This window comes from Jaculus jaculus, chromosome 1 (assembly GCF_020740685.1).
Source record: "Jaculus jaculus isolate mJacJac1 chromosome 1, mJacJac1.mat.Y.cur, whole genome shotgun sequence".
Taxonomy (NCBI): domain Eukaryota; kingdom Metazoa; phylum Chordata; class Mammalia; order Rodentia; family Dipodidae; genus Jaculus; species Jaculus jaculus.
The window spans coordinates 171407976-171429652 of record NC_059102.1 but is presented as its reverse complement, the minus strand read 5'-3'; the positions used below and the strand labels follow the sequence as shown (position 1 = coordinate 171429652).

General features: G+C 42.9%; 1 protein-coding gene across 1 annotated transcript in view; it reads left to right on the top strand.

The window, feature by feature from the left end:
- Zdhhc5 (zinc finger DHHC-type palmitoyltransferase 5) overlaps positions 1 to 20886 on the top strand; it is a 39819-nt gene extending 18933 nt beyond the window's left edge. Inside the window, exons 3-12 of the mRNA XM_045154393.1 lie at positions 529 to 650; positions 10524 to 10681; positions 11424 to 11596; positions 11722 to 11824; positions 13918 to 14009; positions 15513 to 15645; positions 16048 to 16171; positions 17807 to 17919; positions 18358 to 19217; positions 19600 to 20886. Of these exons, the coding sequence (XP_045010328.1) occupies positions 529 to 650; positions 10524 to 10681; positions 11424 to 11596; positions 11722 to 11824; positions 13918 to 14009; positions 15513 to 15645; positions 16048 to 16171; positions 17807 to 17919; positions 18358 to 19217; positions 19600 to 19759 (2038 nt within the window). The 3' untranslated portion in view covers positions 19760 to 20886. The remainder of the gene's footprint in view (positions 1 to 528; positions 651 to 10523; positions 10682 to 11423; positions 11597 to 11721; positions 11825 to 13917; positions 14010 to 15512; positions 15646 to 16047; positions 16172 to 17806; positions 17920 to 18357; positions 19218 to 19599) is intronic.
- Positions 20887 to 21677: the final 791 nt, after the last annotated feature.

Sequence of the window (21677 nt, the reverse complement as noted above, 5' to 3'; positions counted from 1 at the left end):
TTCTGTGTCTTAGATCATATCCCCCCCCCCAAAGGTAGGGTCTCTCTCTAGCTGACCTGGAACTAACTCTAGCACCAGACAAGCCTTGAACTCATAGTGATTTCCTACCTTTCCTTCTGTGACCAGCTTCTCATATCTTTTTGTTTGTTTCATTTTTTTTTTTTTTTATATGGGGGGCTGTGTGTGTTTCGAGGTAGGGTCTCATTCTGGCCCAGGCTGACCTTGAATTCACTCTGTAGTCTCAGGGTAGCCTCTTAACTCTCTTAATGCATGGCAGTCCTCCTACCTCTGACCCCTGAGCGCTGGCATTAAAGGTGTGCGCCCCCACACCCAGCAGTTTCTCCTATGTTGTGAGATGAGCAGTTCCGTAGGAAAGTGGGCATCTTAGTTGGAAGGGTAAGTGTCATTTGGGGCAACAAAGATAAACCACACAAGGTTTATTTATGGGTATGAGGGCTCAATTTGTACTGATGTCTGTCTTATATTCATAGTGCTAGCTGTAGCCCTCATTTTCTTTATTGCCTACAGGTGTCCAGGACTAAGCCTGTATGTGTCACCTGCAGTGCCCATCTACAATGCGGTTATGTTTCTCTTTGTGCTGGCCAACTTCAGCATGGCCACCTTCATGGACCCAGGAATTTTTCCTCGAGGTAAGGTCATTCTTTTCCTCTCTTAGAAGTTCCTGTTGCCATTTAAAAACAATATCACTTGGGCAGATACACTTGACCTGGGGCCTGTATAGGATCCTAGGATTATTGTATACTTTTTAATGTAATGACACTTTGACTTTTTTTTTTTTTTTTTTGGTTTTTCAAAGTAGAGTCTCACCGTAGTCCTAGGGTGGCCTTGAGCTCACGGCGATCCTCCAACCTCTGCCTCTTGAGTGCTGGGATTAAAAGGCATGTGCCACCACACTTGGCCTACACTTTGACTTTTAATTAACTTAATTATTAGTTATTCAGCAGAAATTTATTTATAGCATATAGGTTAGGTGATATTGCTAGGTATAGTAATACTCAATGAATTAGACAGTTATAATAGAGGTACAAACTACAGTGGAGGCATGAATTAGGTTTTGTAGGTATAGTTGTACCTACCAAGAGGAATTGGTGACATGCTGCTCAGAGTTAGTGAGAAAGACTTTAACAAGTAGAAGATTAAAGAAGGTAATTTTTTTTTTTTTTTTTGAGTTAGGGTCTTGTCTATCCCAGGCTGACCTGAAATTTACAATATAGTCTCAGGGTGGTCTTGAACTCAGAGATCCTCCTATCTCTTCCTCCCAAGTGCTGGGATTAAAGGTGTGCACCATCATGCCTGGCTGAGAGGGCCATTTTTAGGCAAAAGAAATGTATTTTGAAGCTTGTAGCTATGAAATGGAGAACTCAGTGGGTCTAGAAGATACAGTGCATGGTAGGACAAAAGAGACAAGAGATACCGAGAGTCCAGTCATAAAGGACTTTCTTTGCTAAATCTAAATGATTAATTCTCAAATAAATAGATAATGTTTCTTTCTTTGACACTAAGAAATCTTTAGCTGAGGTCAAATTTCCTAATTTGTAGACAATAGCTTTTGTGTGGTTGTGGCAATAATACAAACCAGGTAAGAATTTAAATTCAGGCTGGAGATATTTAATGGTTAAGGTGCGTGCCTGCCAAACCAAAGGACCCAGGTTTGATTCCCCAGCATTGACGTATAAGGCAGATGTACAAGGTGGCGCATGCCAGGCATGGTGGTGCACGCCTTTTAGTCCCAGTATTTGAGAGGCAGAGATAGGATCACTTTGAGTTCTAGACCAGCCTGAGATTACGTAGGAATTCCAGGTCAGCCTGGGCTGCAGTGAACCCTACTTCAAAAGGCAAAATAAAGAAAGAAAGAAACAAAGAAAGAAAGAAAGATTTTGAGTTCAAAGCTACCTTTACAGCTTTTTAAAAAGTACAGTCAACATGACAGCTTAATAGGCAGAGCAAAGAGTGAAAAAAATTTGTTGCCACACTACTGTGAGCATGCCTGATCTTGTCTTTGGGGCCTGTTTAGTACCTAGATGGGAAGGTGATGTAATTACTGCATGGTAGTTTCAGAGTTCTTAACTTGTAAAATAAGTTAGATATTGATTTTTATAAACTATGACATGAACTATGAGTGTTAAACAGGTTCTGGGGCAAGACAGAATACTCTAAAGACAAACTTGAGTTTTTGCTTTAAAAAAAATTTATTTGCATGTGTATATGTGTATGATTATGCCAGGGCCTCTTGCCATTGCATATGAATGCCAGATGTATGCACCACTTTTTGTGTCTGAGTTTACATGGGTACTAGGAAATTGAATCTGGGTGGGTAGGGTTTGCAAGCAAGTACCACTGAGCAATCTTCCCTAGCTGTGCTTTTTAAATTTATTTTTCATGCTGGGGATTAAACCAGGTACTTAACACATGCTAGGCAAGGACTCTTACCACTGAGCTATACTTTGAGACACAGGCATTGAATTAAGATGCTTAGGTAGTCGGACGTGGTGGTGCACGCCTTTAATCCCAGCACTTGGGAAGCAGAGGTAGGTGGATCGCTGTGAGTTTGAGGCCACCCTGAGACTACATAGTGAGTTCCAGGTCAGCCTGGTCTAGAGTGAGACCCTACCTCAAAACCAAAAAAAAAAAAAGATACTTAGGAATCATGTAGGTAGAGTTACCCAGTGGGGAAGTGAGTAGTCAGAGACCTTGATGTGGGAGTCTTTTTAAAATTTTGTGTGTATGGAGGCCAAAGGACAACCTCAGGAGCACCATCTCCTTTGAAGACAGGGTTTCATTGGCCTGGAACTCAGTTAGCTAGATTGGCTGGTGGCCAGCAAGCTCCAGAGGTCCTTCTGTCTCTACCTTTCCAGCATTTGATTACAGACATGCATTGCTATCCCTGGTATATTACATGGGTGTTAGAGCTGAAACTGTGGTGCTCATGCTTTATTGCTTTACTGACTGAGCTACCTCCTCAGCCCCAGAAGTCTTTAGCCATGTGGTACTTGAAGCAACAAGAGTGAGATTATCTAGAGAAAGTAGAGTGAGATTAGAAAAGAAACAAGATCAGACTTGATTGATCTTTACTGTTATTAAGGAAAAAAAAAAATTCAAACTGGGCATGGTGGCACATGCCTTTAACCCGAACACTTGGAAGGCAGAGGTAAGAGGATTGCCATGAGTTCGAGGCTACCCTGAGACCGCATAGTGAATTCCAGCTCAGCCTGGGCTAGAGTGAGACCCTACCTCAAAAAACCAAAAAAGAAAAAAAAAAAAAGAAAAAAGAAAACATTCAAGGGGGAACAGGAAGGGTTAGTTGGAGGAACATGTGGGACAGATCTGAATTAAAATTTATCAAGTAACTTGACTTATTGGCAGTATGATAAATTAAAATTTCCCATAGTTTCAGTCACTAAATTAAATTTTAAGGGGGAAGAGAGGATGACCCAGAGTCTCATTCTGTGGCCTTATTCTTAGAATCCTGCCTCATCCTTCTGAGTGCTGGGATTACAGATGTGAGCTACTGTGCCCAGATGAAATAATTGTTGTTTATGAAACTACTCTTTTAATTTTTAAAAAAGATTTATTTTTATTTATTTATTAGAGACAGAGAGGGAGGGAGATAGAGAGTGAGTGAGAAAGGGTGCACCAGGGCCTCTAGCCACTGCAAATGAACTCCAGAAGCATGTGCCACCATGTGCATCTGGCTTACAGTGCGACCCATAGAACTGAACATGGGTCTTAGGCTTTGCAGGCATGTGCTGTAACCAATAAGCCCTCTTATTACTTTAAAAAATATTTTTATTAATTTATTTACAAACAGAGATAGAGAGAAGACAGAAAGAATGAATGGGCATATCAGGGCCCACAACTCAAGATGCATATACCGCCTTGTGCATTTGGCTTTATGTGGGTAATGGGAATCGAACCTGGGCCATTAAGCTTTATGGGCAAGTGCCTTAACCACTGAGCTGCTGGGGTTTGCTGATGGAGAAAATTGTAAAAGCAGAAGCTCTGAGCTGAGTGAGAAAATCTCAAGGAAACAGGCAGATAAGTTGAGAAGAGGAGATCACCTTACATTTTTCTCTGTACATGTGTGTACAGGGCACATGCATCTCCACATGCATGTATACGATAGGCCCCTGCCCCTTCCCCTATCTGGCCACATAAAAGATATGTCATCTGTAAATTCAAAGCCCAGTGATAATTACTCTAATACTATGGTCTATTTCCTTCCATTATTTTTAAGTTTTTGTGTTGTTGTTATTGTTTTGTTTTGTTTTTCGAGGCAAGGTTTCACTCTAGCTCAGGCTGACCTGGAATTCACTTTGTAGTCGGTGGCCTTGAACTCACAGTGATCCTCCTACCTCTGCTTCCTGAGTGCTGGGATGAAAGGCATGCACCACTATGCCCAGGGTGTGTGAGTGTGTGTGTGTTTGTTTGTTTTGGTAGGAAAAAGAGGTTTATTTTGGCTTACAGGCTCGAGGGGGAAGCTCCATGATGGCAGGGAAAATGATGGCATGAGCAGAGGGTGGACATCACCCCCTGGACAACAGGACCAGGAGAGCATGCCAAATAACTGGCATGGAGAAACTGGCTATAACACCCTTAGCCCTCCCCCAACAATATACTGCCTCCAGGAGGCGTTAATTCCCAAATCTCCATCAGCTGGGAACCTAGCAGTCAGATCACCTAAGTTTATAGGGGACACCTGACTCAAACCATCACATTCCGCCTCTGGACCCCATAAACCGATATCCATACATGATGTAAAATAGAATGCATTCAGTCCAAATTAAAAGTCCCTGTAGTTTTTATCAATCCCAGTGATGTTCAAACATCCCCATAATCCAAGATCTTTTAACTGAGCCATAATACCAAAATATCCCCCCCAAAAACCCATAAGCACATATATTTTAATTGTTCTTTTTTGTTTTGTTTTTCGAGGTAGGGTCTCACTCTAGCCCAGGCTGACCTATAATTCACTACGTAGTCTCAGGGTGGCCTCAAACTCATGGTGATTCTCCTCCTACCTCTGCCTCCCGAGTGCTTGGTGGTTTTGTTTGTTAGTTAGTTTTTTTTTTTTTTTCCAAGGTAGGGTCTTACTCTTGCTCTGGCTGTCCTGGAAGTCACTATGTAGTCTCAAGGTGGCCTTGAACTCACAGCAGTCCTCCCAAGTGCTGGGATTAGAGGCATGCGCCACCATGCCCGACGAATTGCTCTTTTTTGAAGCAGGGTCTCACTAGCGCAGGCTGACATGGAACTCACTCTAGCTATAGGTGGCTTCAAACTCATGGCAATGCTCCTACCTCAGGCTCCCAAGTGCTAGGATTAAAGGCTTGTGCCACCAACCTAGCTAAATATATTTTTTGACATTTTCATTCATAAATTACTTTATGATTATATGTGTCCTTATTGCCTTCCTCCCATATCTCCCTCTGTCTCTCTGTAATCCTTCTCATCTACCAGTGGTTTATACCACAGAGGAGAATTACTCCTCCCTGGTGGCTTCTATCTGTTAATTGCTCAATGGGGAGGAGAGTAGCCTTCTAAGACACTTAGTAACAGAGTGCTGACTGGCCCCATCATATGCAGATCTTGTGCAGGTAACCATATCTAATATGAGTTCATGAGTGCAATGACCTTGTCTTGTCTAGATGCCAGTATTGTAGGGTGTTCCTCCCTGTCTTCCAACTCTTACGTTCTTTCCATTGTATCTTCCACAATGTTCCCTGTGCCCTAAGGGGATGATGTATGTCCCTCATAAGGCCAAACACTCATCAGTTCTAATTATTTTCCACACTTGACTACTTATGCTTCTCTGCATAGACTGCCTTCCACTGCCAAATAAGAAAAAAGACAAAGTAATAAAACATTTCTGAGCTGGGCATGGTGGCATATGCCTTTAATCCCAGCACTGGGGAGGCAGAGGGAGGAAGAGTGCCATGAGTTCGAGTCCACCGTGAGACTACATAGTGAATTCCAGGTCAGCCTGAGCTAAAGCAAGACCCTACCTAAAAAAAGGAAAAGAAAAATAAAAAGTTTTGGGGCTAGGGGGAAGGCTCAGAGGTTACAGGTACTTGCTTATAAATCTTGCTAGCTCAGATTCAATTTCCTAGCACCCATGTAAAAGGTGGATGGGATGTGATGCTCAGAGACATTTGTCTGGCAGTTTCCTTTGCAGCAGCAAGAGACTCTGTCTCAGAGATGTTGCTAGGTACCTTAAAGTTTTCCTCTGGCCTCCACATCACATGTAGAGAATACTCACAGAGAAACAAATAAATGCTTTTCTGACCAGGGCTGAAAACAGAACTGATATATGAATATAAAGATAAGTATTTAGAGGGCTGGAGAGATGGCTTAGCGGCTAATGTGCTTGCCTGCAAAGCCTAACGACCCATGTTCAACTCTCCAGATCCCATGTAAGCCAAATGCACAAGGTGACACATGCGCAAGGTCGTACATATGCTCAAGGTGGTGCATGCATCTGGAACTCCACATGCATGCACCACTTTGTGCCTCTGGTTTATGTGGGTACTAGGGAATCAAACCTGGTCCTTAGGCTTCTCAGGCAAGTGCTTTCACCATTAAGCCATCTCTCCAGCCCAGAAAACTTATTTATTTATTTTTTCAGTTTTTCAAGGTAGGATTTCACTCCAGCTCAGGCTGACCTGGAATTCACTAGGTGAACTCATGGCGATCCTCCTACCTCTGCCTCCTGAGTGTTGGGATTAAAGGCATGTGCCTGGGCTGGAGAGCAGGCTTAGCAGGTAAGGCACTTGTGCCACTCTGCCAGTTTTCTATTTATCTTTTTTTTTTTTTTTTTTTTTTAAGGTAGGGTTTCACTCTAGCCCAGGATGACCTCGAATTCACTCTGTAGTCTCAGGGTGGCCTTGAACTCACTGCGATCCTCCTACATCTGTCTCCCAAGTGCTGGGACTAAAGGTGTGCCCCACCACACCTGGTTATTTTATTTTTATTTAATTGAGAGAGAGGCAGATTGAAAGATTGGGCCTGCAACATTCTGTAGTTATTGCAAAGGAAATTCAGATGCATGTGTCACCTTATGCATTTGGCTTTACTTGGTACTGGGGAATTAAACCAGGGTCCTTTTGTCTTTGCATTAACAGCTAAATCATCTCTCCAGGCCCTAGCATTTTTATTTTTTAACCTTCTTTTGTGTACATGACTTCTTGTTTGTTCCTGTAAACAAACACCAGACAAACCTTTTATTTTATTGACAACCTATAATTGTAGATAATAAACCATGATAATTCTGTCCCTTTCCAAATCCACTGTCTATCATACCTCTTTCCCTTGCAATCAGTCTCTCTTATTTTGATGCCATCACCTTTTCCTCCTATTATGAGGGTCTTGTGTAGGTAGTACCAAGCATTGCAAGGACATGAATATCAAGGCATTCTGTGTCTGGAAGATTGCATTGAAGGAGTCTTACCCTTCCTTTGGCTGTTACATTCTTTTGCTATTCTGCAGTGGACTCTGAGCCTTGGAAGATGTGATAGGGATGTTTCAGTGCTGGACACTCCTCTGTCACTTCTTCTTAGCACTGTGGTGCCTTTTGAATCATCCAAGAGGTCACCGTCATCTGAAAAGAGAAGTTTCTCTATCCAGAAGTGATAGTAGCATTAATATATGTATATGAATGTTAAGAGAAGTGCTTACCAGGCTGTTTAGCCAGACACCATTAGGTGTTATACCCCTGGATTCATGACCTCCCCATCATAGGGTTTCTATATCAGTTGGTGAAGTTGGCCTCCAGTCCAATTAGTGAGTAGTTGGTTTACCCCATAACAGATTACTGCACCTGTTGGCTCATTTGTCCTGGCTTGCAGTACCCACAGTTGTTTGTCTCCACTGATGGCTTCTTTCTCCCATAGGGCTGCATGCAGTGTAGCTTTTTCCAGCTTTCTATCAGCTGGTCTACAGGGAGGAGGTTTTCAACTCAGTTCTAACTTGATTTCTCAGTGACCTTGCAACACAAGCATGTGGAGTCTCCAGCAATATTGTGCAACTTTTTGTGTCCAGCTTTTATGTGGATGGCTGGAAATTTGAACCTAGACCAGCAGGCTTTGTAAGCAAGTGCCTTTTAATTGCTGAGTTATCTCCCCAGTGCCTCTAGATAAATTATTTTATAAACTTCCAGGTGTGCTGGTACATGCCTTTAATCCAAAAGTGATTCCAGGTCAGCCTGGGCTAGAGTGAGACCCTCCCTACCTCAAAACAAAACAAAACAAAACAAAACAAAACAAAACAAAACAAAACAAAACTTCATTGTATGTAAGGGGGAAAATAATGTCCTTTTAAATTTCTTTTTTTTTAAAAAAAAAACTTTTATTTATTAGAAAGAAAGAATGGGGATACCAGGGCCTCTTGAACTCCAGATGTGTGCAACACCATGTGCAAGTGGGTTACATGGGTTCTGGGGCACTGAACCTGGGTCCTTAGGCTTTGCAGGCAAGTGCATTATCTGCTAAGCCAACTCTCCAGCCCTCCTCTTAAGTTTTGAAATGGGATGGATTCTGATAGTTGTAATTGAAAACTGAGGGAACCTGGTTAGTTGGCTTAAAATAAAAAAGGATTAAGGGCAGAGAAAACTATTTGAAGTACCATATTTGTATGGGGGATAGACAAAGGTTGATGTGACAGTCATGGTGGTATATGCCTGTATTATGTGCAGGAGGGTCAAGAGTTCAACGTTGTCATCAGCTAGAATTTGAAGCCTGCCCAGATTATAAGAGATCATATCTTAAAAGTAACCCTTGGTTGATGTTACCTTTCTGGTTCCCTAGAGACATATAGTTGTAGAGACTGGAGTATTATGTGTAAATGCTGTGTATGTATTTTGATACATAAATTATCATTCAGGGGTTAAGGCACTTGTCTGCAAAGCCTAAAACACCTGGGTTCGATTCCCTAGTACTCATGGAACCAGATGCATGGAGTGGCACATGCATCTGGAGTGCCTTTGTAGTGGTTGGAAGCCCTGGAATGCCCACTTTCTCTGTCTCTCTGACTGCAAATAAATATTTTTTTAAAAAGATATAATCAGGCTGCGTGTGGTAGTGCATGCCTTTAATCCCAGCACTCGGGAGGCAGAGGTAGGAGGATCGCAGTGAGTTCAAGACCACCCTGAGACTATAGAGTGAATTCCAGGTCTCCCTGAGCTAGAGTGAGACCTTACCTCAACAACAACAACAACAAAAAGATATATTCATAATAAGTAAACTAAAGAATATCAGCATATATATGCCACTTTCTCTTAAGTCATTTTCTCTTGAACCTCACTTGCCAGTACAAACAAAAGTACTTCTCATCTGTGTTCACACAGTGCCTACAAAGCAATTCTCACAGTATTATAGTTACACATTCCTAGTCTCTCATCCACTGTACTGAATTCCTTAAAGGCAGAAGATATATATATATATATATTATTTATTTATTTATTTTTTGTTTTTCTGAGCCTTCTGAGCAGAGGTAAGAGTTTTAAGGCCAGCCTGGGACCACAGAGTGAGTGCCAGGTCAACCTGGGCTAAAATGAGACCCTCCCTCCGAAAAAAAAAAGGTGTGTACCACTATGCCTGGCTCAGAAGCTATATTTTACTTTTTTGTTTTGTATTGTTTTTTCGAGGTAGGATCTCACTCTGGCCTAGGCTGACCTGGAATTCACTATGTAGTCTCAGGGTGGCCTTGAACTCATGGCAATCCTCCTACCTCTGCCTCCTGAGTGCTGGGATTTAAAAGCATGCCTGTGCTTGGCTCCTTTTTCTTTTCTTTTTTCCTTTTTTTTTTTTTGAGATAGGTTCTCACTCTAGCCCAGGCTGGCTTGGAATTCTCTATGTAGTCTCAGGCTACCACACCTAGCAAGAAGTTATATTTTATTTCATTTTTTAAAATATTTTTATTTGCCAGGCATGAATACATAGTGAATTCAAGGTCAGCCTGATACAGAGACCCTTCTTCAAAAAACAAAACAACAAAAACACATACTATATATAAAATTTATTTGAGAGAAAGGGGCAAGGGAGGGATAGAATGGGCATGCTGTGGCCCCCAGCAGCTGCAAACAAACTCCAGACCATGCACCACCTTGTACATCTGGTTTTCATGGGTGAGGGGGAATTGAACCTGGGTCCTTTGGCTTTGAAGGCAACTGCCTTTACTACTAAGCCATCTCTCCAGCCCTAGAAGTCATTTTATTTGAAATTATTTTATTTATTCATTTACTTGAGAGAGAGAGACAAGTGGGCAGGATAGGGAGAGAATGGTCACACCAGGGCCTCCAACCACTGCAAACGAACTCCAGGTGCATGTGCCACCCTGTGCATCTGGCTTACATGGGGACTAGGGAATTGAACCTGGGACTTTAGGCTTCACAGGCAAATGCCTTAACTGCTAAGCCATCTCTCCAGCCCCTAGAAGTCATATTTTAAATAGTAAGTTTCTAGTGCCAACTACAGTTTTGGTATCACTGTTTTTAATTTTTTCTCTCTCTCTAGCTGAGGAGGATGAAGACAAAGAAGATGATTTCCGAGCTCCTCTTTACAAAACAGTAGAGATCAAAGGCATTCAGGTGCGCATGAAATGGTGTGCCACCTGCCGTTTCTATAGGCCTCCCAGATGTTCCCATTGCAGTGTCTGTGACAACTGTGTGGAGGTAAGATCACTCACTCATGGAGTAAGATTCAGTGTGCAACCCAAGTTTTCTTAATTACAAATCAGATTCTTGACTTTATTTTTTAGTTTTATTTGCATTTATTTATTTGAGAGTGACAGACAGAGAGAGGGAAAGAGGCAGATAGAGAGAAAGAGAATGGGTGTGCCAGGGCCTCCAGCCACTGCAAACAAACTCCAGATGTGTGCGCCTCCTTATGCATCTGGCTAACGTGGGTCCTGAGGAATCGAGCCTCGAACCGGGGTCCTTAGGCTTCACAGGCAAGTGCTTAACTGCTAAGCCATCTCTCCAGCCCAAGATTCTTGACTTTAAAAGAAGTGTAGTCCTGGCTCACTAGTCTGTTTGTTGTCTAGCTTGGTTAAAGGTATTAACAATGAAGTAAAATGAAAGCCAGAACTGAATACTATTGTATTTATTTATTCATTCATTCATTAATATATTTTATTTACTTAGTTATTTGTGGGGGGGGAGAGAAAGAGAATGGGTGTGCCAGGGCCTCCAGCCACTGCAAAGAAACTACAGATGCATACGCCATCTTGAGCATCTGGCTAATGTGGGCCCTGGAGAATTGAACTGGGATCTTTTGGCTTTACAGGCAAATGCCTTAACCACTTAAGTGGTTAGTAATATGACCATAAATTGCTAAAATTAAAACTTAAGTTCTATTCTTTTCAACTGAAATGAATCCAAGGATTCCTTTCAGCCTGTTTCTTTTTGTTCCTAGGAATTTGATCATCACTGCCCCTGGGTGAACAACTGTATTGGTCGCCGGAACTATCGTTATTTCTTCCTATTCCTCCTTTCCCTGACAGCCCATATCATGGGTGTGTTTGGCTTTGGCCTCCTCTATGTCCTCTACCCCATTGAGGAACTCTCAGGGGTCTGCACAGCTGTCACGTATCCTTCAAAGCCTTTGAGTTTGGGGCAGGGAGGTGATGAAAAAGATCAAATGGGAATTGGCTGCAATAGGTGTGGGTAAGGTGAGATGACATTGTTCTTTCTCCTTGACTATTTGGCACCAGAATGGCAGTGATGTGTGTGGCTGGCTTATTCTTTATCCCTGTAGCTGGCCTCACAGGATTTCATGTGGTGCTGGTGGCTAGGGGACGCACAACCAATGAACAGGTAATGGAGAACTGATAGGAAAACCCTAAAAAGCAGGGCATATCTGAGGCCCTTATCTGCATAGAGCATAATACTTCAATAAATAGAAATTTAATCAGTAATCTATATGATGATGTAGAAATTAGGGGTAGTAGGTGAACTAGGCCTAGGTCCTCAGTATAAAAAAACTAGGAGTGGTGGTGCACAATTGTAATCCTGGCTTAGTAAACTAAGGCAGTAGGATTGGGAGTTAAAGGCCAGCCTGAGGCTACATAATAAGACCCTATTTTTTTGGAGGGGGGAGAAGAAAATATGGGTTAAGTCCATTTTTTAAAAAATTTGTTTGAACTTCATCTGTTTAGTATCAGAATGTAATTGAGATGTACAGTAATAAAATGTGAGTTCTAGGCTGGAGAGATGAATTAGTAGTTAAGGAGCTTGCCTGTGAAGCCTAAGGACCCAGGTTCGATTCCCTAGCACTCACATAATCCACAAGGTGATGCATGTGTCTGGAGTTCATTTACAGTGGCTAGTGGCCCTGGTGTGCCCATTCTCTATGTATCCCTTTTTTTCCTCTGTCAAATAAATAAAAATATTTAAATAAAAAAATTGTTTTGAGGGCTGGAGAGATGGCTTAGCAGTTAAGCGCTTGCCTGTGAAGCCTAAGGACCCCGGTTTGAGGCTTGGTTCCCCAGGTCCCACGTTAGCCAGATGCACAAGAAGGTGCGTGCGTCTGGAGTTCGTTTGCAGAGGCTAGAAGCCCTGGCACGCCCATTCTCTCTCTTTCCCTCTATCTGTCTTTCTCTCTGTGTCTGTCGCTCTCAAATAAATAAAAATTAAAAATTAAAAAAATTGTTTTGAGATAAGAATAAGAAGGAAGATGGGTGCACCAGAGCCTCCTACTACTGCTTCGTATGCATGCATAACTTTGTGCATCTGGCTTTACACTCTTGGGAATTGAATCCAGACCATTAGGCTTTGCAACAGTGTGTTTAACCACTAAGTCCTCTGTACAGCCCCATCACCTCTTAACAAATACTTACTGAATGCTCACTGTATACTATACAACTTATATTCAGAATTATGGAAATAATAACAGTTGGGACAAACTGTAGGAGGCTTGTAGTAATTCTTACAGAAAGATTAATTTTGTACACATAATCATAGCTGACTGTAATTGCAGTGTCTTATTTGTATAGCCAGACTTCTATTGTCTTTTTGTTCTGCATCCATGGATTAAACCAGATATGCTTGGGTGGGGGGCGGGGGGTTGTATCTATACTGAATATGTATAGAATTTTTTCCTGGCATCATTCCCTATAACTGTTTATATAATACTTACATTGTTACATAATGCTTACATTATGTGAGGTGTGAGTAATAGAGAAATGGAGTGTACAAGATGTATGTAGGTTATATGAAAATACTGTACCATTTTATATAAGGGACTTGAACATCAGTTCCCATGAGGTAAAGGTAGTATTTGAAGAAGACCCTGACTCTAGAGTCCTTTCTTTTTTTTTTTATTTGTTGAGAGCTTGGGTCTCACTCAGTATAGGCTAATTTTGAATTCATTCTGTAGCACAGGCTAGCTTTGAGCTCACAGTGATCCTCCTATTTCAGCCTTCCAAGTCCTGGAATTAATGGTGTGAGCCAACACACCCAGGTGGTTGTGTGTGTGTAGTTTGTGCATTCTGTGTGGTGTAGGTCCTCGTGCCCTTATTGTGGCAGGGTGTGCTCACCTGTGTTGGCCGAGGCAGAACATTGGGTATCCCACTCCATCTCTTCCATCCATTCTTGTTTTACTCAGAATCAATTAGTGATCCTGGAGCTTGCCATTTTTTCAGTAGCTCCCCTACTGAGGTTACAGGTGCATGTAGTAATGCCCACCTACTTTTCTGGAGATTTAAACTCAGGTGGTCTCTGGCCTCCTCAGGCTTTCATGCTTGTGCAGGAAATGCACTTAAGTGAACTATCCTGATTCTTTGTTCTGGATGGTAGGTTTGTGTTGTATTCATTTTTGTACCCTCCAAACAGTGGGTGGACATTACTTTGAATTTGGTTTTTGGAAGTCAAAGTCTTATGGTTGGATCTGGCTCTTTTTTTCCTCTTAGGTTACGGGTAAATTCCGAGGAGGTGTAAACCCCTTCACCAATGGCTGCTGTAACAACGTCAGCCGTGTCCTTTGCAGTTCTCCAGCACCCAGGTAATCCACCCTTTGAGACCAGTATCCATGCTTGGTCAAACTTGTGTCCTTTGGGCTTGTTCTGGATGGGGGAAGTGTACTGGGAAACAACATTGTAGGAATTTGTTTAGCATGGTAAGTGCTACAAAGAAGAGAAATGCCCATTCTTTGGTGGGCCTTGTGAATTCAGTTGTACTCTTTAGGTATGGCTAAATATCTTTTGAGATTTCAGGCTTAGCAGGTTTACTCCATGGTGCCTTGAGCTAGGGACCTGCCTATAAAGATCTAGTCTTACTGCATATATTTATGAAATCAAATTAGTTTAATGCTAACATTTATAGTAGCCTGGTAGGATTGTCTTTACATTTTTAACTAAATTTTATTTTGGGGTATTTTTTGCGGTAGGATCTTGCTCTAGTCCAGACTTACCTGGAATTCACTGTGTAGCTTCAGGGTGCCCTCGAACTTACAGTGATCCTCATCCTCTCACCTCTGCCTCCAAAGTGCTGGCATTAAGGGTGTGCACCACAATTTTTTTTTAACATTTAACTGACACCAGGTGTGGTGGCGCATGCCTTTAATCCCAGTGCTTCAGAGGCAGAGGTGGGACAGTTGCCATGAGTTCAAGGCCACACTGAGCCTACATAGTGAATTTCAGGTCCAGCCTACCTTGAAAAACAGAAACAAACAAAAAAGTTAAATGACTTTATTCTTATATTTATTTTTTAAAATATTTTATTTTTATTTATTTATTTATGTGCCAGAGAAAGGAGAGGGAGAGAATGGGTGCGCCAGGGCCTCCAGCCACTGCAAACAAACCCCAGACTTGTACATCTGGCTAACGTAGGCCCTGGGAAATCAAACTTGGGTCATTTGTAGGCAAATGCCTTAACCACTAAGCCACCCCTGCAGTCCTATTCTTAAATTTAACAAGTTCTAATTAGAAATGCTTAGGTATTAATGCAACTAGGAGTTATTTTACTGGGAATTTCCATATATGCACATGCTTTAATTTGATCATAATTCCCTCCCATTACTTGTTTTTTCTTTCTCCCATCCCACTGAACTACTGCTTTCCAGCTAGCTCCCCATGTTGAAGTGTTGATGAGCTCCATATTGTGTAGGTCTTGTGGGTGTAATGAATGCACTGGTTATTCGTAGGATAGTGCCCCATAGTACCCCTCCCCACTCTGAGGCTCTTATATTCTTTCTATTCCCGCTTTTCCAGTGTTCCCTGAACCTTTCAGGGTGTGATAGAGATGCCTCATTTAATGCTAAGCACTCAACAGTCACTTAATGTCAGCACTTTGGTGAGTTTGAGTCTCCCTGGAATCTGCTGCCATTTGCCCCCCAAAAAGGACCGTTTTTTGATGCTGGAAATGGAACCCAGAGTCCTCCTCTCTATTACTGAGTTATACTTCAATTCATGATTGGATGTGTTTGTAAAATGCTTACACTCAGGCAGGTAGTAGACATTTCTGAATGAAATGAATAAATGAAAACCTTCTCATTCTTGGTACTCAGGTATTTGGGGAGACCAAAGAAAGAGAAGACAATTGTAATCAGACCTCCTTTCCTTCGACCAGAAGTGTCAGACGGGCAGATAACTGTGAAGATCATGGATAATGGCATCCAGGGAGAACTGAGGAGAACTAAGGTGAGGAATTAGGGAAGTAAAGCTATAAACTATTATTATGCCTTATCTTCCAGTTTCAGTTTAGAAACAATTGACTCTCCAGTACTTTTTTTTTTAAATATATTATTTATTTATTTGAGAGTGACAGAGAAAGAACAAGGCAGATAGAGAGAGAGAGAGAGGGAGAATGGGCGTGCCAGGGCCTCCGGCTACTGCAAATGAACTCCAAACATGTGCGCCCCGTTGTGCATCTGGCTAACATGGGTCCTGGGGAATCAAGCATCGAACCGGCGTCCTTAGGCTTCACAGGCAAGCGCTTAACTGCTAAGCCATCTTTCCAGCCCAGAACTTCTTTTATACCAACTCAATGTTGCCTTAATTCATAGCTTTCCAAATCTGATTTTTCCTCCCTTTTCTGTTTAGTCTAAAGGAAGCCTAGAGATAACAGAGAGCCAGTCTGCAGATGCAGAACCTCCGCCTCCTCCTAAGCCAGACCTGAGCCGTTACACCGGGCTGCGAACACACCTAAGCCTGGCTACTAATGAGGGTAAGGGCTGCCTTGATTTGCGAGATCCTAGAAGCAAGAACAAGCAGATTATTCCTGTCAGATGTAATAAAGATAGGAAAGCTGGGTGTAGTGGTGTTTGCTTTTAATCCCAGAATTTGGGAGGCTAGTAACCTAGTAAGGTCCAAGTCATTCTGTGCTAGAGGAAAATCCTGCCTCCAAAACTGAAAAAAAAAAACCACACACACACACCACAACATAAGACAGGCAGGAGGGCTAGGGAGATGAATCATCAGTAAAAGTGTTTGCTATGCAAGTATGAGGACCTGAGTTTGATCACCAACACCTACATGCATGCTTGTGATCCCAGTGCTGAGGGAGGTGGAGACAGGATTGCTGATAAGGTCCAGGTTTAGTAAGGATCACTGTCTCAAAGAAACATAGTGGAAAAGTAATACAGAAGGAGACTTGATAGTCTCTGGCACACATACAAATGGGGTATGTGTATCTACAAGTACATGTTCACACATCACACACAGTAAAGAAAAGATAGGCAAGGGCTGGGAGATGACATTTGTGTTGTGGCTCAAAGTGCCTAGCAGGCGGTACTTGAGCAGTTTTCTTTGTAGAACTAGAAAAGGCTTGCCATTTAACAGCAATTTTTTCCAGCAAAACTGTCAGCCTCAGACCAGAAAAATTTTTAAGTGTGTTTGGTGCATTTCACCCACCATAAGTTGTAAATTAGTCTTTTTTGATGGTGCTGGGGATTGAACGTAGGCCCTTACGCATAGTAGGCAAGCACTCAAGGTCTACCCCTTGCCTTATATAATTTTTCTTTTATTGTTTAAATCCTTTCCACTTAAAGAACAGTGGTGGTTTCCATTGATGACACCATCAGGATTTAGCATAGGATTTTTTTTTTTTCAAGGCAACTCACTGTATCCCAAGCTGACATGGAATTCACTATGTAGTCTCAGGGTGGGTGGCCTTGAACTCTCAGCAATCATCCTACCTCTGCCTACCGAGTGCTGGGATTAAAGGCGTGCGCTAGCATGCCCAGCAGGACTAATTTCTTAAAATACAGGATTCTCGTAAGTATTGAGCAGCAGGGTTATTACTCATGAGATACTCCAAAGTTCTGTTCATAACCCAACTTGCAGTAGTCTTTCCAGGATGCACATGAGCAGATACAAAAATGTAAGGATGATTTCTGAATTCACAGATATAACAATGAGACTGGCATGGCTGTTATAGTCACCAGTTGGCAGCTGTTTCCAAAGAGAGTATCACATAACACATCATTTGAGAAATAGATTTGCTGAGGATTGTGTGCTGACTCCAATTTCTGAAGGTGCATCTGTAAAGTTGAGTATGGATACATAATATTTTTATTGAGCCAGACTCTACTGAACCATACAGGCTGACCTTGAACTTACTTTGTAGACCAAGCAGGCCTTGAACTTTGTCATTGTACCTTAGCCTCTTGAGTAGTTGGGATTATAGACCTGCGTCACCAGGCCCAGCTGAATCTTTGGCCTTTATTGTATTGTAGCAAAATCTTACTTTCACTTTCTTTTGCTGGATATGTCTGTTTCTATCTTGTCCCTTCATGATACTTCAGAAAGATAAAGAGCAACTTGTAAAAGAAGTACTCTTGGGCATTTTTCTCCCTTGCAGATAGTAGCCTTCTGGGGAAGGACAGCCCCCCCACACCGACCATGTACAAGTATCGGCCAGGTTACAGTAGCAGCAGTACATCAGCCGCCATGCCTCATTCTTCCAGCGCCAAGGTATTTTTAAGAAGTGGGGCCATAACATATGCCAACTCTTGGGAAAAAGAAGCTAGATGGACTGGAAAAGCAGAAGGGAAGAAAACCAAGGGCATTTTACTGATTGATGCCATTCATGGCTTTGAATTGCCCTGGTATTGTAGTCTTCATCAAAAGAGAAACAGTGCAGAATAATAGGTAAAAGTACTAATTATAGTGTCAGACCTGATTTCAAAACTCAGTTCTGCTGCCATAGTTATAGTACTCTAAGGCTTATTTTCTACATCTTAAAATGAGATACTTGTTCCAACTTACAAATTTTTGTTAAGGGTTAAACCACATAACATCAAAGCTTGAAATGGGCTACTGGCCTGTAATTCTGTTCTTGACTGACTTCAGACTCTGGGGCCTAATGACTGTCACAAGAAGAGTACTAAGACTGTTTACTCTTTTCCTCAGTTGAGTCGTGGGGACAGCTTGAAGGAGCCAACCTCAATTGCAGAAAGCAGCCGCCATCCCAGCTACCGCTCAGAGCCAAGCTTGGAGCCAGAGAGCTTCCGATCTCCCACCTTTGGCAAAAGTTTTCATTTTGATCCACTATCCAGTGGCTCACGCTCCTCCAGCCTCAAGTCAGCCCAGGGCACAGGCTTTGAGCTGGGCCAGTTGCAGTCTATTCGTTCAGAGGGCACCACTTCCACCTCCTATAAGAGCCTGGCCAATCAGACACGCAATGGAAGCCTGTCATATGACAGTCTACTCACTCCTTCAGACAGCCCTGATTTTGAGTCAGTGCAGGCAGGGCCTGAGCCAGATCCACCTTTAGGATATACTTCTCCCTTCCTCTCAGCCCGGCTGGCCCAGCAACGGGAAGCTGAGCGGCACCCACGTTTGGTGCCAACCGGTCCAACACACCGGGAGCCCTCACCAGTCCGTTACGACAATCTGTCACGCCATATTGTGGCCTCCCTTCAGGAACGAGAGAAGCTGCTACGACAGTCACCCCCACTTGCGGGCCATGAGGAAGAACCAGGCTTGGGGGACTCGGGCATTCAGTCAACTCCAGGCTCAGGCCATGCCCCTCGTACTAGTTCCTCCTCAGATGATTCGAAGAGATCGCCCTTGGGCAAGACTCCACTGGGACGCCCAGCTGTTCCCCGTTTTGGCAAACCAGATGGGCTAAGGGGCCGGGGACTAGGGTCACCGGAACCAGGCCCAACTGCCCCATATCTGGGCCGATCAATGTCTTACAGCAGCCAAAAAGCCCCACCTGGTGTCTCTGAGACAGAGGAAGTTGCATTGCAGCCATTATTGACACCCAAGTAAGTATCTGTCCAATCCTGGCCAACTTAAATTAGCATGCTCCCTCGAAGACATCAGGGCTTTGAGTGTACATCATTCTAGTGTAGGCAGATCCATGGCATCCTGGGAACTGCCTTCTTGGGCTTCTTAGGCTTCTTGGGCAATTCCTCTGCAGAGATAGAAGCTTAATACTTTTCCTCTAATGCTATCTTCCTAAAAGTATTGTTTGCCCTAGACTTAAGTCTGCGAGATAGCTGCTGTTGGGAATAAATTGGGGAGGGGACAATTGGGCTTACTTTAAGTATGGCAACAAAGCAAGTGAGATATTTGGATATAAAAGCATGTATTGAGCTCTGTGTTTTGTACCCTTTTTCCTGACATTTGTCTCTTTCTTCTCCCCAGAGATGAAATACAGCTCAAGACCACCTACAGCAAATCCAACGGGCAGCCCAAGAATATAGGCTCAGCCTCCCCTGGCCAGCCACCACTTAGTAGTCCCACAAGGGGAGGAGTCAAGAAGGTGTCAGGGGTGGGTGGTACCACCTATGAGATTTCCGTGTGAGCCTTCAATGTCTCTCCTCCCCCATGCCTCTGCACCTACACCAAAGGGCCCCAGATGGCCACCTTCCTTCCCTCAAGGGGCTCCCCTACCATGCATGGACATTTTCTAAACCACTGATTCCAAGAGAATGAGGAGTGTTTTATAAAATGCCACAGGGCTGGGGAGTTGGAGAATTGGGGCCCTGAGACTGGGGTAGCAACCCCCTTTGACCTTTTAAGACCTTCCCTTAATCCCTGGACCAGACTCAGCGGACACTTGTGCAATTGCTCGCCCTGGAGGGAACCAGATCATTTTTAAACCAGAAATAATTTTTTTTATTATTGTTACGGAATCTATTTTTTTCCTCTTCTGCGTTACAAGGTGTGTGTGTACATATATATATATTATAAATATCAAAGAAATTATATATCTATCCTGGGATGGGAGAATGAGGGAGAGATACATATGTACATGTATATATACATATATGTACATATATATATGTATAAGGAGGGAGATTTTATTTTTCCCCTTCCCTCAGGCCAGCAGGAAAAGAGACTTTGAAGTCTTCCTTTTTCCCATGGCTCCCTCTCTTGTCCCAGTTACCAACTAAGGAAATAGCACCCCCTGTTGGTGCTATGTAATTAGGAAAGAAACCTGGGGAGAGGTGAGTCTGTGGTCTTGGTCAGATAAGGGGAGGCTCATTGGCATCTAATTTCCCAGGAAAAAGAGGTCACAGCTGTATGACATTGGTGGTAGTGGTGGATCAGGAGCAAAGCTTGGCCTAGCTTAAACTGTTGGGCAGTCCCCATTCTTGTAAAGGGGATTACAGTGACCCCTTACAACACTTCCTATATAGCTTTCAGCTATATTAAAATCCAAGGCCAGGAGAGAATCCAAAATGCAATATTCATCATATGCCAAAAATGGGATAGAGAGAAGGAGTGGCAGGCCTTTGCCCCTCCAATAGTCCCTTGGGGGAGTTACCCCTTAGCCCACCTCGGTATGGTGCTGGGTAGAGGGAGTACCTGGGTTCTAATCTCTAAATAGGGAAGACCCCAGCCTCTAGATAGAGGTCCTATTATTTTTTATTCTGACTAGCCATTTTAAACCAACAAGGAATAAAAAGAAATCCTGATCTAACCAGCTCCCCATGACTTGTGTTGTGTTATCTGGTTAAAGCTGGTGAATATCTTTGGTGGAAAGTAATCACAAGGAAAACTTCATCTCTGATCTCAGCCCATCTTTAAGCAATTAATTACTTATAATAATGGGTTTTGTTGGTTTTTGTTGTTTTCAAGGTAGACTCTCACTTTAGTCCAAGCTGACCTCAAACTCAGAGTGATCCTCCTACCCTCTGCTTCCCCAGAGCTGGGATCAATGGTGCATATACCACTATGCCCAGCAGGTCTTTGTTTAATTTGAAAATTCCTGAAAACTGGGCATGGTCATCCACACCTTTAATCCCAGCACTCAGGTAGCAGAGTTAGGAGGATTGCTGAGTTTGAGGTCACCCCGAGACTACATTCAGGTCAGCCTGGGCTAAAGGGAGACCCTACTTTGAAAACCCACAAAAGGGCTGGAGAGATAGCTTAGCAGTTAAGGTGCTTGCCAGCAAAACCAAGGGACCCTAGCCCAGGATGACCTAGAATTCACTATGTAGTCTCAGGGTGGCCTTGAACTCAGCTATCTTCCTACTTCTGCTGGGATTAAAGGCATGAACCACCATGTCCAGTTTGTTTTACATTTTGATAGCTGCTTTCGGCTTCTTTTTTTGTTTTGTTGTTACTTTTCTTAGAAGTTTGGAAATATATTTTATACTGGAGCCCAGGCTGACCTGGAACTTTCTCTGTAGCCTTAGGCTGGCTTTGAACTCAAATTGAAAGGCATGTGCCACCACGCCCAGTGGAAACAGTATCTTGACTGAGGCCCAATCAGA